Source organism: Trachurus trachurus, assembly GCF_905171665.1.
Source record: "Trachurus trachurus genome assembly, chromosome: 2".
In the NCBI taxonomy this organism is placed as follows: Eukaryota; Metazoa; Chordata; class Actinopteri; order Carangiformes; family Carangidae; genus Trachurus; species Trachurus trachurus.
The window spans coordinates 7,232,503-7,247,209 of record NC_139914.1 but is presented as its reverse complement, the minus strand read 5'-3'; the positions used below and the strand labels follow the sequence as shown (position 1 = coordinate 7,247,209).

The 14,707-nt window shown below is 42.9% G+C and overlaps 2 protein-coding genes and 1 long non-coding RNA gene across 3 annotated transcripts in view; all 3 read right to left on the bottom strand.

Annotated features, from left to right (window-relative positions):
- Nucleotides 1–688: 688 nt before the first annotated feature.
- Nucleotides 689–2,291, bottom strand: LOC310997009. The gene is made up of 3 exons (XR_014595924.1): nucleotides 2,245–2,291; nucleotides 1,270–1,342; nucleotides 689–959 (listed from the first exon to the last, which is right to left on the bottom strand). It is a non-coding gene; the product is annotated as an uncharacterized lncRNA (long non-coding RNA).
- Nucleotides 2,292–3,308: 1,017 nt separating this feature from the next.
- On the bottom strand, nucleotides 3,309–5,315 carry atp5pf (ATP synthase peripheral stalk subunit F6). The gene is made up of 4 exons (XM_083985063.1): nucleotides 5,225–5,315; nucleotides 4,228–4,397; nucleotides 3,898–4,022; nucleotides 3,309–3,408 (listed from the first exon to the last, which is right to left on the bottom strand). Exons 2-4 carry the CDS (start codon nucleotides 4,395–4,397, stop codon nucleotides 3,380–3,382), a joined length of 324 nt encoding a protein of 107 aa, XP_083841189.1. The 5' UTR covers nucleotides 5,225–5,315; the 3' UTR covers nucleotides 3,309–3,379.
- A 1,072-nt stretch (nucleotides 5,316–6,387) lies between these two features.
- The window catches only part of appa (amyloid beta (A4) precursor protein a), a 32,854-nt gene continuing 24,534 nt past the window's right edge, over nucleotides 6,388–14,707 (bottom strand). Inside the window, exons 10-17 of the mRNA XM_083985687.1 lie at nucleotides 14,518–14,676; nucleotides 14,215–14,343; nucleotides 14,012–14,111; nucleotides 13,052–13,264; nucleotides 12,882–12,935; nucleotides 11,783–11,874; nucleotides 10,205–10,351; nucleotides 6,388–9,176 (exon numbers count right to left, since the gene is read on the bottom strand). Coding sequence (XP_083841813.1) covers nucleotides 9,075–9,176; nucleotides 10,205–10,351; nucleotides 11,783–11,874; nucleotides 12,882–12,935; nucleotides 13,052–13,264; nucleotides 14,012–14,111; nucleotides 14,215–14,343; nucleotides 14,518–14,676 — 996 coding nt within the window. The 3' untranslated portion in view covers nucleotides 6,388–9,074. The remainder of the gene's footprint in view (nucleotides 9,177–10,204; nucleotides 10,352–11,782; nucleotides 11,875–12,881; nucleotides 12,936–13,051; nucleotides 13,265–14,011; nucleotides 14,112–14,214; nucleotides 14,344–14,517; nucleotides 14,677–14,707) is intronic.

Below are 14,707 nucleotides of genomic sequence, written 5' to 3'. Positions count from 1 at the left end.
TTCAGGTTTGGTTTTATTTTCTACTTTATTTCAAACAACTTTACATTGTGTTTAACCTTGATCCATCTCTGGTTTGTGTTGGCAGTGGAGTTTGCATGTGCTTGACAGGGTAAGTCAGCCATCTTGTAGACCAGGCCATGTGGCTGCAGGTGTTTGTTGCAACAACCAAGAGTACTTTGACTGATCCGACTCAGTTATTGAGCTGATCAAAGTACTTTTGGAACAAACACCTGCAGCCACATGGCCTGGTATACAAGATGGCTGACTTACCCTGTCAAGCACATGCAAACTCCACTGCCAACACAAACCAGAGATGATCAAGGCTGACAAACATTTCCACACAATAAATGAACATTGTTGAATCTTTATTGTCTTTGTCTTCTTTGAACCAGGTGGTGAAGTTCTTCTGGACTCGGTGGTGGACAGCAGCTCCTGAAACAAGATGGAAAAGCAGTGTTAGACAGGACTAGCTCATGTTGAATGTGTCCTTTGTCTTTCAGACTGAACAAGATGGAGGCAACTGTCACTATGTGTGTTGTGAAGTAAATAAAGATTTCTCTGTGAATGCCTTGAGTGTTTCTTACCAAGTAGAGGTGGCAGCTGTAGCCAGTCAGCTCAGGGTTCAACACCTACACAAGAGACAAAGATTAGAGTGAAACAAACATCAAATGAATGAAACCAAACCTGAAGTCAAAGATCTAAGAGTTGCTGCGCCCATGGCGCCGTCTCGTGTGGCAAAGTCGCGTTGGCTAAGTCGCATCGTCTAGCTGCCCCTTCTTGCTGCCGCTTGTCGCTGCCGCGCCAAAAGCTGAATGACTATTTGTAGGACTCCGCTCCTCGCTGCAGCTGCTCATCAGGAGTGCAGACACCTGTGCTCGGCCAATGGGGAAGCAGCTCCGCCTTCCTGGAGGACGTCACCTCGTTAAGCACCAGATTGGAGACATCTGGAGTAAATGAGTCTGTGTGACAGTCAGATACGTTCAAGAAATACATAAGCAAGTAAAAAATAAAATAAGCTACAGACACAAGTTGTGATATCAAAACCAGCATCTGATATATACGTAAAACAGATACCACATGCATACATACTAAACAAATATATACACAAGGATTGATATTGTTATATCAATCGCTCTGGCGCTATATGTACAGTTACAATTAGCTGGTCGTATATAAACCTACTGAATACACACGTGGCTACACATCAACGAGGTCCCAAACCCCAGAAAAACAAACTAGCATTAATGACAAATAAAGAAAAGCTCTTACTGCTGTGCAGACAGTCAGTCAGCTCCTCCTGCTTCATCTTCACTGATGTTCACAAACACCTCTGACTCTCCACCTGGGACAACACATACACAAAAAACATTTAGTCACACTCATCCTGACATTTAGAAATGTTTGAGCTGCAACAGTTCAGCTACAAATCACACTTACATCCTAGGGATGAATAAAGTATTCTCTACTCTCTACATTGTGTTTTGACAAACACTTTCTTATTCTAATTCTCACACTGACACTATGCAGATAAAAAATATGAAACACTGTTAGCTGGAGAAAAAGTATTGATGCAAATATTGTTGTGTTTAAAAATAAAGAGTTTTACATGAAGGGGCTGTAGTTTTTACTCTTTTACTACAAAGTGAAATAAACTGTAAACATATGATCCACTTCTGTGGCCACTAAGACGACTGCTGCGTCTCTGTCTTCATTTACTCTCCTGCTTCTTTTCTACATTTATGTCAAATAAACCTCTGGAAACTTTACACTTGTCTTTTGTCAGTGAACTGGGCTCTGTGGTGGACTGTTGTGTCTCTTAGGGACAAACAAGACTAAGGCTTCATTATGTCATCACACACACCTGTATCAAACATATGACCTGTGTTTTGTTTCCATACGAAGTTAAATGACAGACTACACAGTGTCTGGTTCATTCTGAGGACATTTCAACACGTTTCTAATCAAATCAATCATTTCTCATTGGACACTGATCTAAAAAGTCTAGAAATTAAATCATATTCCTGACATAAAAACACTCAGTGTTAGTTTTAGTATCACACACACTTCCTGTTTCACCTGCTAGTACCAGTTAGCTGTTAGCCGCTGAGCTAGCTGCTGTCTCTGTTACCATGGACACACGGAGCGGATTAAAACGTCTCTTTCTACGTCATCACGTCTCTGCAGCTTCAACAGCTTCTTCATAAACTTTGCTCGTCAGTTTAGTGAAAGTTTTATCGCACTTACAGAGACTTGGAGCGAAGTTCTCGTAGACTCAGGTGATCTTCAGGTTGTTTACTTCACACACGTGGGACAGGAAGTGAAGCGGAAGCTGCTGCAGCTTTGACAGCGACACCTGGAGGTGAAGAGGAGGAGGAGGAGTTGATACTAACATGTATTTCTTTGTACTTCTTATGTTAATCTATTGTGTTAATCCTAATACAAAATATACTAAAACTATACTAAAAAAAATAAAATAATGTAGTTTCTTAATCTAAGAGGGAAAAATAAAGAAGATATCCAGTTGCACATGAGGTCATTCAAATTAGCCTGACCTTTACCACTTCAGATAGACTACATTTAATAACACACAGCTTTGGTTCACTGCACTAGAATCTGTATTGTGTGTTTAAATCTCCCGGCTTCACATACAGTATGTAAAACTTAAGGCATCAGGTCAGATGGAAACTTTTGCCTTTGATGCTATTTTAGGTCTCTCAATTTCAATCATCTTGGACAGACTCCAGTTCATCTCTGACCTTGTCGTACGACACATCTCTCTCAAGTCCAATTCAGAGCTGCAGCCAATTTCCATCTCAGCCTGTTGACATTTGACTCTTTCATTTAATCAGTGGATTTCAGATATCACCAATCTAAGAAATCCATGGTATTACTTATTGTTGTCTGAGGCTGCTTACATTCACCTAAAACTGATCACTGATTTATGGGGGCGGGACTAGATAAGCTTTTGCTTCTCCCGCTTTCCCTTTCGGCCATGTGTATTGTATTACTCGAATTAAGATGAAGTGTGATGATGATGATTTTGACATGCCCGAAATAAACAAATTGATTGATTGATTGATCAATTGACAAAAAAAAGCCTAAGTTCAGTTATTAAATACTTTATTCTGAATCATAGCAATTATTCAGATATGGGAGAAATGAAAAGACCAAGACCACCTCTGCATTATGGTGTCAGACATTTTAATAACTGCCAAAGAAAATATCGCAATCCAATTATTGTAACATCGAATGGTTATAAACATTCAGATGGTGCACAATCAGATCCATTGATGAGCAACACAAAGCAGTTCAATCCACTATCTTTTTATTAAATACAACATATTGGTGACATGGAGGAGATATACAACATGGACAGGATTCACTTGGTCCCTTCCTCGAACTTCGGCTCTGGAAAAACAGAAGAACAAAGAGAAGCGTTAGTGTCTGCTGCATGTAGAGGTTTTAAAGCTCATTGTAGCTCCCACAAAAAAAACAGTGAAGCTCTCTCAGAGACTCATCTTGCTCTGATGAGCATCACTGTCTATGCTCTAAATATAGACACAAAAAGCTCAAAATCACAGCACATCTCAGTCTCTGCTGTGGCAAAGGACTAAATATTTATGAGGGAGGGGACTGTTAAATCATGTAAAAGCCAAAAGCCTGTTTAAGTTGCATCATTTAAAACAGCCATGTCCTTACAAGTGCTTCTAGTTGTCATGCATGCACAGGATTATGTGCAGCTGATATAAATTAATTCACATTTAGTCTTAATGGACAGTGTTGAATCTGTACTTCAAACTGAATTACCGTCTTAAAGCCAAATAATTTAATGTTGATAGTTCATATTCACAGCAGCCACACACACACAATGAAAAACCCACTGAAACTTTAATGCACCTGTAAATTTGAAGTCGGGGAACTTGTTGAAGTCTCCTCCTCCGTACAGCCTCTGCAGCTTTGTGACCTCCTCAGACACGTTCTTCTGGTAAGCAGGGCCGGCATCGACAATCCCACCAGAAGACCTGGGAGAGCAAAATGGACTGTAATCATGATTTCAATGGTGACGACTGGGATTTGAACCAGCACAGTGAGCAACTCGCTTCACTGTTCTCTGAGTTAATGTGTTACTACTGCCTGAACCCTGAGCTGGAACCTCAATCTGACTGATCAGTAAACACCACGTCTAAACAGATTAAAGGGAGGTGTATGTCAGGAGTTGGCACTGACTTGCTCTTGGTGTTGTAGTCCCGGATCTTGTCCAGGAACAGCTTCTGGACGGGGTCGAGCTCCTTGGCCCGGTTGAAGACGACAGCGGAGAGGCCGATGTTCCTGCGCAGGGTCAGGCTGACGGCGGAGCGCAGCAGTGAGGACAGCTTGAACAACCGGTGAAGTGCCATCTGGAGGAGACAACAGGCCTCAGGTTAGAATAAACAGGATCATCATCAGGACCACAGGCTGCAGTGACGGTGCTGTCTCAACCTGCAGTCTGATGCTACTTGCAATAACAAGACATGGCCACTACACACACACACAGTGCAGGAGAGGTGAACTAAAAGTTGCATTTCATTGTCTTCTACGATATGACGTGATAATACATTAAACTTTTATCAATGAAGGTACTATCTAATGCTACCCATCTCCTCAACTCAACTAAGTAACGCACTAACACTGAACTTTTAAACACTGTTTTTATTGTGTTCTTATACCTGATGAAATGTATATCTTTTATACACATAATTTTTATACGGAGAGCCAAAGGCAATTTTCTACAACAGTGGATAATAAAGATGTATTGTATTGTATTGTATTGTATTGTATTCAAGGAACTGTTGCACTTGCTCTCAATCTCAATTAGCATTAGCGTTAGCTCCCGGTAACAGCACATAGCTGACATTGTACTTAATAGGGTAAAAACTGATAAACGTAACTGTATTTCTCATTTATTACGAACAACTTATTGCACGGCTTATAAACAGGTCACTGTCGTCAGGCTAACGAGCTAAATGTTTGCTACTTTCACCCTACAGAAACTACTGCTAATGCTAAGTCGGCTAGCCTCGGGTTTACACCTCATTCAAACCGCGTCCTCTGTTTTATTTGTTTCACTGCATCGGCTCCTTCTGACGTTAAAGTCTCTGTATAAACGTGTGTGTTGTTATTAAAACACACGGTGTCGATAAACAGTGTGAAATTATACACATTTGTTCGGAAACGTCGCACTCACCTTGGGTTTGACACTCAGACAGAACAGGATCCCAAATGTGGAGGAGCCGCGGTGGATTGTGGGAAGGTGAAGTCGTGACGTTCGCGGACGATAAAACGCTGCGTCCTGACTGTGCGCAGCGCTGTGCAGGATTACAGCATTCACAGACGGGCCAGAGCCCAAAATAATGGAAAAATATATTTGAACAATATTTTCTTTCAGCATGATACATTTATTATTGAAATTATGCAGCTGCTGGCTTTATGATAATCCCTTTTCAATTATTCTTTATTGTTAATATCTCTATATTAGCCTACGGAGTGCCCCTGGTGAAAAAAAAAGAAGAAAAAATAGCCTATTTGCTCACTAAATTTACAGAAAGTGCTTGGGCTGGTTTAGGCCACTGTACAATATACACATAATAGTTAAAGATAAGGTAAAAAAATAAAATGCAAACGGGATCTCAAGTAATATAATAAATAATATATTATATATAATATATATTTGCAGTTACACAGTAAAAGTACAGCAAGTATAGCTCCATGTATAGAACTACAGGATTAAAATACTTAAGTTTATATAGTTAAATGTATCATCACCTCAAACACCTACAAATGGATTATATAATGATAATACACCCACTCGGGAGAGTTTAAGAATAACGATGGCTATGTTCATCCCCAAAGGGAAATTCATCTGTCTGGCAACTCATTAACCATTTGCAGAAGCTGTCGTAATGTTTAACGAGCACTTTTCCTTTAGATACTTAAAGTATATTTCACTGATAATAAATTGTGTGAAATACTGCAGAACAGAAAGGGTGTTTTATTTACTACTGATCACTGATCATCTTAAGGAGACGGCCCTAAAACGCCAGTTTTTGTTGCAGTGAAATGCAAAAATAATTGATCATGAAAGAGAGATATCCTGGTTTCCTCTGTATTAAGAAGTCCTCTGATGTGTCCTTGGGGCAACGCACTGCAGTGCTGTCAGCTCTAGTCTGCTGTTTTCTTTCTGAGGGTGACCTCTGACCTACTTATGGAGCTAAGAAAAGAGAAAATGCCTCCTCACAGTATCAGTTTTTACATCATCAATATGATTATTATTATTATTAGCAGTAGTAAAGATGTTGTATTAGAACACATGAAGATCTGTTGTCATAAAACACACAAAGACACAGTATCTGTATGTACATTCAAAACTTTATTATGGAATACAGTGTAGAAAGCGTTTTCCCAGTCAATGCAAATGGCCTGCACAATATTACACAGTGGAAAACAAAACCAATATATAACCCACAGAAAAAGATAGAAAGAAAATCCTGCTTCCTCTTCTACTCTACTGCCCTCTGTTGGGCTTCGAATGAGCACCCTGTGAAAAAGCACAGACCCACCCACCCCACTGCAGCCTCCGTGTATATACACTCCACTCGTACTGAATCTTCCTCACTGATCTTACTCCATCAGATGCATCAACAGAGTGAGAGGTCACGCTGCATTTCTTTCTGTTATGTTGTGATGATGACAAATCTTTAACGTGAGCTGACTGTATGAAGATGAAAAGGGGGGAAGGGGGAGGGGGGGGTTCTTCCCTAGAAGCCTGAATTTACCTTGGACTAATATTTGATCCCTGCTTTTCGCATCCTGGCCCCCCGACTCGCTCTCAGCTCTCGACGGTGAACGCCTATTATCTATATACAGACTCCAGTGCTGTGCCTCTGAGGAGTCAAGTGTGCGTTGATGGCAGAAAGGTGAGCAGCATGCCTGAAGGGACAGGAAGGCGAAGGAGGGCGGGAGGGGAAGGGAGGTACTGGGGGTGGGGGGTGGGGGGGGGGGGGAGTGAAAATCCATTATATATACAGACTGCCTGCCTGCCTGGCTATCCATCCGGAACTGCAAGTCATTTCCTCTCTACCTCACCCTCCTTCCTCATCGTCCTCCTCCTCCTTCTTTCAGCACTTCACCTGTTCTCACAGCAGAAAGCAAAAAAAAAAATTACAAAACCAAAGAGAAACTGCGCCGGCTCACAATTGGACGAAACACCAGACTGGAAATGACAAAGCACGCACACACGCAGAGATAATTGCAACCCATCCCCCCATCCCGACTTCACGCCTTATATTCCGTTTCCCTTTAACCTTCACCACCATGACAGGCCCGTTTCAGAAAACACAGTAACATAATGAATCCAACAACAACAAAAAAAAGCAAAAAAAAATTAAATAGGGTGATTTCTGAAAGCCCCTGTGGATGAGGATTTGAACACAATATATTTCAGTGAATGAGAATAATATACAAACAGAGATGAAGCCAGCCCCCCTCCTGTAGCTTCAGGAACGTAGCATGGTATTAAAAAATAATAATCAAAGAAATGACACACACACACTTAAATTCCAAAATCACAGATCTCATTTAAATGTGTATTTTACATGATATCAAAGCAGAGCCTGTTCATCTAGATTTATATATATTTTTCATCATTGTTTGAAGTCACGTGATCACGAGAAGATACTAAATGTACAATCTTGCTAGAATGACAATCTATACGTGAGAAAGGATCTCAAGAGAGAGCAGCGTTAAGATCTTGGGTTTTTTTTTTTTTCTTTTTCCAAATCCTGTTGTCATCGTTGTCATGCACTACATAGGAACAGCTAAGACTTGAGCATTACTTCAGTAACATTACACGCAATTTAAAAAAAGGACTTTACATTGGCTGATTTTTTTTTTTCCTCAATTTTCATTCTTTTTTGAAAAACAAAACTGGAAACGATAGAGAAAACCTCTAAAATAAAAACAGCTCATTCAGAATACATAGTTACTACTGTCGTCATCAACATATTCATTATCATCAGCATCTCCAAATATCCTTAAGAGCCTTGTGTGACTTAACACAGCCCAGCTGTCGTAAGAATGCACAAAGAAAAGAGGATGGTGGGAGGGAGGGATGGAGGAGGAGGAGGAGGAGGAGGAGGGGAGGGGAGGAGGCTCACTTATACTCCAGTGTTGACTGTAGAGTGAGTGCAGTAGTGGTGCAGAAGGGGGGGAGGGAAGGGGAGGGGGGGGTCGCTGGGCCTCGTTTACACAAACCACGTTGCTTGATTCAACTATAATCTAATCAATAATCATTATAAAGAACATGATAGATAGAAACAAGAGCGATTTGAAATGACTGATTGGTTCGTCTGCCTGCAACCGGTTCTGGTAGATGCGGCCCAGCGTCAGCGCGCGCCTCTTATGCTACTGATCAGTGGTCAGATTTGCCTACGCCAAGTCCACAACTACAATACAACTTCCCCAAGCCGAAAATAATAAAATTATTTTTTTTTTTAAAAGAAACCCTACTATACACTGGCCCTGAATCAGTGTGGAGAGAACCCGCTTCTTCCCCCTGTGGGTAGGTTTGTTTCGATGCACTGGGCGGGGCCTTTTTTTTTCTTTTTCCCCAAACATCAGCAGGCCCAGACGGAGCAACATATGAACCCCCCCCCCCACCCACACACACACACACACACTTTATTTTCTTTAAATTAAAAGGTGTCTTGCTCCAATAAAGTGAACGAACGTGGTGCAAACTGGCTCGGCCACAGTGTCCGCCCAGGCAAGGATGAAAGAAACCCCCCCCCCCCCCAACCCGCCGCCGCCCGGATACAGTCGCTCCTTCTGCTCGTAACTGACTATTTCAGTCACTCGGTGATGTCAGCCACACTGCCTGTTAAGAGACATGGGACGAGTCTGAGGGGGGAGGATGGGGTTGGTCGTGGTAGGGAGGGGTTGGGGGGGGGTGGGATGGGGGATGTGTGTGTGTGTGTGTTTATGTTTGTGTTGTGTCGTGTTGTGTGAGTGAATGTGCGGATGTACACGTGACATTCTCCTCAGTTCTGCAGCTGCTCAAAGAACTTGTAGGTCGGGTTCTCGTAACCGTTCTGCTGCATCTTGGACAGGTGGCGCTCCTCGGGGGTGACGGCGGCGTCCACCTGGAGGAGAGCCAGAGAGGGGGGGGGGGCGGGGTTAAACACACACAGTGATACACAGTATAAGAGAATCTACTGTACATTTCAAGACCCTCATCAATGTTCATTTTATGAGGAACTGACACAAACAAAGAAGCGACAAATCCTAGTTTTATTACTAGAAAAACTTCCAGAAAACATTAGGAAGAATGATGTTTATTTGTTTTTAATAATAAGAGTAGCATTAATTAAACAAGTTTAAAGAAATTGGTTTAAAGATGATAATTTAAGTATTTCCAACTGGAAGGATCTTGTAAATGAGATATACGTAATGGAAAAAATAACAATTATTTTTGAAGAAAGAAGGGAAAAATGGGTGAGGTATATAACAAATAATATCTCTAATGATTTGTTAAATGTTTCTTATAGATATATATATTTTTTTCTTGTTTGTTTGTTTTTATAGTTGTAATGAACTCCTCATTGTCTTTGTTTCTGAATATCGGCATATGCAAGTACTCATCACATGTTTAGTGTACATGTGTTTGTTGTTATCGCACCTAGTGCATATATTGATGATAACGTATCCTCTGACTGAAACCTTAGGTAATTATTTGAATTAGTAGTTGTACTTTTATTTTTTTTATTTTTTTTACTTGATCACATAGTCTGATTATTCTGTATTATGTTTTTCGGTGTCTGTCTGTTAATTATTAAAAAAAGAAAGGACAAACATGTTTTTTAATTAAAAGGCTAATGAAAGTTCTGAAAAGATAAATGAGGATAATTAAAGAAGCACAGAGAGAAATTAATTACTAACACACTTTACAAATTATATTTAGTGAGTATTTCTCAGTGCAGCATTCCTGCTCCACATCTGGAGCCTCTGTCAGACCGGAATGAAACATATAGTATATACAGTGTATCTTGACGTGTGTGAGCGCTGCAGTGTGTGTGTGTGTGTGTGGCCGGCACGTGTGTGCACAGCGTGACGCTCACACGCGGCAGATTGACCGCCGCGCAGGAAGCAGGTCGGCTGTTTGTTTCCTCACCTCGATGACTCCGTGGTGGATGGAGGTGTACTGCTTCTTCCTCAGCATCACCAGGGTGATGACGATCACCGTCGCTATGACGACGCCGCCGACCATCAGGCCGATGATGGCGCCCTTGTTGGAGCCCACGTCCTCGGCGAAGAAGACCTGCGGGGGCGTGAGGGTGGACAGGTGATTGGTCAGCCAGAGAGGTTATTACAACCTGGAGGAGCTGAGACCTGCTGCTTTTAAAAACGTCTTGTACTGTGACCACACGAGGATTTCTCTTTGTGACACCGCTGAATGATGACAGCAGCTTCAATTTCCAACGCAGCAGGAGAGCGAGCTGAGCTTCCAAACAGTTTTGACGTCACCTCCCTCAGGGGGCGGGGGGGGGGGGGGGCAATGATCTCCTGCTGCTGCTGCTGCTGCTGCTACCTGCAGCTCCTCCACTTCTTTTCATTTCTGCTCCTCACTCTGCAGAGCGTGCTTTGTCTAATTGCATCATGTATATGTCCCTTTTTTTTTTTTTTTTTAAACGGCATCATTACAGAGTCGAGTTTAGCCTAAAAACAGCTGCTGAACAAAGACACGCTTTACTCCGCGAGGTAATTTTATTTTGGAGAGGTATTTTGCTCGTGGTAATTTTTAATTTCTTCCTGTGACTGCCAGGTGATTTACAGAAAACAGAGCATGACATTGAGAAGCAGTGATGCAGCATGACTCAGCTCCAACACCACACAATACTAATGATTTAAATTAAATAAAAATGAAGACTTTAACTTCTCTGTGAAGCTCTTTTTCTTTTCTTTTTTTTTCTTGCAGTACAAAAATAAATAGAAGTAAAATGTCCCTGGTATCTGCACCTATGCGGACGTTATGTGTCAACAGGTGCAAACTTCATAACGCCACTAAAGCGTCTTGACATTTCAGTACACCTACTTGTGTGGCTGAGTGGGGGGGCTTAATTTCAGGCGGGTGAGCCTCCTCCACAATAATCCTACAGGACGCTGATTGGGGGCAACAGTGAATATCAAATGAAGAAGCTGAGTTAAGGAGGCAGCCTGACACACTGACTGCTCCTTGTCAATGTAAGAAATGTGATACGTAATAAAATGTAAGGATTAAGGGATTAAAGCCTTGAGGTGAGGGGAATAAAGTACGTGGATTATAATTTGGCTGAGGAGGGATTGAGGTTTTTGTGCTGGTATTACAATATCGGATAAGATTAATGAATGAATGAATGCAGAACTGGGTTGGAGACTTGTTATGTTGACCAGTCAGTGGCTACAGATCACAACTTCACTCTGATCAGAGGACAGTGGGTTTTACAGCAGGCAAGCGTGACACAAACACTACTGCCGTGTCTCCATGGACACCTGTCTCCATGGTGACAACCTTGGGAATTTACAAGAAGGACGAAGAAGTGGAAACACAGATCTGACGTCTGATGTGTGTGAAGTGACTGCTCGGTGAACGCGTCTTCATGTGTTTGCATGTTTTGCTTATTTCTTTGTGTGTAGCGATTAACCTGCATATCTACACACATAAGTCTGTGTGTAAGCATCTTTGTGTGTGTGTGTGTGTGTGTTGGCTTACCAGTTTCTGGTGGTGAACTTCATACTCAGTGCTCTGTCTGTCCTCTGTGTCCATACGCATCTCAGGAATAGCCTCCATCTTCATTCCAGTCACTGGCAGGGGAAAGGAAAAGTACTATCTATTATAGATGGTGACACTCGGCCACTTTCTCTTCCTCACACACAAACTCACTTGAATCAAACTCAACCGCTCAAGCAAGGAAGGAAACGGAGGGGGTTTGGGGGGGGCACTGGGTGCAAGAGCGAATATATGAAACGAATATAACTAATACAGAGGAGCATATGCAGGATGCATAGACTCTGCAGCAGCATCACAAATCTCCTAACACCTACAGCTGGCACCTTAATGGAGGTCAAGCAGAGCTGGCTGTGTGCAAATAATGGCTGAGAGAGGGAGAGATAGAGGGAAACATTTTCCTGACTTTACTGCCTCTCTTATCATGGATTTGAAGAGGAGACCTGACTTCACCTGAATAAATATGTTTCCCCCTCGTCCTATAAGCTTCTGCACCAAGGTTGTTACAATGAGCAAGCAACTGCAGACATGAGTTCAGTGCATTATGGTTGATTTTCTACTACGAATTAAAGAAAATATGATTTTCTGGCAAACAAGCATGGATAATGAACAGGTGTGTCTTCTATTGTGTGGGTTTAGAAACTTGAAAACAGTTCAGGTGCTCTGGTGGGTGAGTGGTTACACGGCATTTGTGCAGGAGATCGACAGTTTGACTGGGATGATCATTCACCACATAAAGGAAAACAAAAATCGCCCCAAAAAAATATCTTAAAAATGAAAGAAATGTAGAAGGAGTTTCGTTGACGGTTCATAAATCATACATGAGCACTGTAGAGTGCTAGAGGAGAAATCTCTGGTTGACAAACAGATGCAGCAGGGCCCCAAGTGTTGCCACCAGAGGGTGCATGCATTCAACAAGAGCCGTCTTTACACATGAGTATGCAAACACTGATAAGGCTCTTTGTGTAAGGAGCTGGTCAACACTTAAAGAGTAGAGAGTTTATGAGTGGGACAACGTGTTATCCTCAGGCCTTTCCTAACACATATAGAAACTTTAAATCACAGCACTGGGCGAGGCACCAACCTGGCCGTGTGGGGATTCCTCTGTCAAGACTAGGGCGAGAGTCCACGGGTTCAACTATAGGGAAAAAGAAAGACACTTTTTCATGCCTCACAGCTCCAGTAGAGTGATTGCTGCCTTGTTTAGGATGTGATATGATGAACATTAAAGAAAACCAAGGTGTCAGTGAGTACCCTGGTTCTCAGTGTTGGGCTGGTTGAAGATCTCGGGGTGGATGAAGCCGACTCCGGCCAGGCCCAGAGTGTCCTCCTGGGGCAGCAGGTCGGTCTGGCCGTCTCCCAGCTCCTGGTCGGGCATCAGGGCGTCGTTGCCGTAGCTCACCCTCACGTCTGTCTGCAGGTTGGCCAGCTGCTGGGCCATCTCTGCCTGCTCCCTCTGCAGGAGCTCTGGAGGGAAGGAAGGACCCACATAGGAGGAGGTGTCACTTCATTTGTCCAACTATTATCAATTTGTTGCTCTTTGTTTGTTTCATCATTCAATCCTGGGAATATATGACTAACAAAAGATACAGATTTCATGATCAGAAAAAGAAAAAGCCTTTTGCTCGACTGGTCTAATCGACCTGGTGCTCTTACTTTGGTGCGTGTTTGTTCCCGTGTGTGTTTCGCAGACTGTGACAATCTCTGAGACAGAGACACAGATGGCTGTGTGACGCACGCAACTCCAATAAACCCAAAAAACCCACAGAAATCTAACAAATGCAGGGGCAGGAGGCAGGGAGGGGAGAGGGATTTATCTCCCCGGCAAACAGTTTCATTTGACAGAAGAATTAGGCCAAATGGCTCCAATGCCCTTATCAACAAGGAGAAAAAAATTGTATTTTTGGGGGCTGGAATTTGGAGCATTCAATCCCTCTGTTACATGTAGCACAATCAGGACACTGTGTCATTCTCTATCTCTCTCTCATGCCAGGGTCAGCAGACACAGATACGGAAAATTCATATTAACAAGACGCACTGATTGTTTTTTTTTTTGTGGTCTCGTATTATCAGCTCTCGGCTGAAAAACCCTGTCAGTCTTCTATAGTTACATTGTACTTGGCTGCACAATGTAAAAAAAAGCCTTTTTGCCTTTTACTTCCCAATGCAAATTAGTTTCTATTCTTACTCAGCGTCTTAAAATGACAAACTCACCAACTTGGTCCTGGATGTCGTCGGCCACACCGGGCACCTTGTAGAGAAGTCCCAGAGACTGGTTCATACGCTCCTCGATGACACGCAGATGGGTCAGCACCTATCACACACACACACACCATCATTAGAGGTAGAACATTTTGTCTATACGGTATATAAACACCAGATTGGACCTATACCGCTTTAAATGAGGCTGAGATTACCTGAGGTCTAATCTGTGCAGCCTTCTTGGGATCCACCATGCGGACATGTTCAAAGTGTTTGAGGGTGTGCTGCCTGTCCTTCTGCTCAGCGCGCACGTACTTCTTCAAAAGGCTGAAGACGTGGCGAGGCTGCAAAAGAAGCGAAAGAGGTTGAGACAGGACGGCGTGTTGTATTTATACAAACTCAGCAGCAGAAAAGCCAAACGGGCCGGAGTGACCCGACACAAGGCTCCAGCTGTTCGGTTATAAACACAGAAGGGGAGGAAACATGATGTGAATGGAAAAGCGGTATGTGAAGCGTACTCGGGGTGGGTCCTGCTGCAGGGCGGTCAGGTAGCTCTCCAGAGCCAGGCGGCGGCGGTCGTTGAGCAGAGCCTCCACGCGGGCCATGTGTGTCTCCACCAGCTGCTGGCGCTCGCTGGCCGCCTCCTGCTCCAGCGCCTCCACCTTCTCCTGGAAACGCTGCCGGAGGACACACTACGTCAGAGACACC

Excerpts from the sequence above, each read along its gene's own strand:
- atp5pf (XM_083985063.1), bottom strand. The coding sequence starts at position 4,397 with ATGGCACTTCACCGGTTGTTCAAGCTGTCCTCACTGCTGCGCTCCGCC. Across the intron at positions 4,023-4,227 it reads GACTACAACACCAAGAGCAA|GTCTTCTGGTGGGATTGTCG; the intron begins GTCAGTGCCAAC and ends TTGCTCTCCCAG. Across the intron at positions 3,409-3,897 it reads CCCCGACTTCAAATTTACAG|AGCCGAAGTTCGAGGAAGGG; the intron begins GTGCATTAAAGT and ends CTGTTTTTCCAG.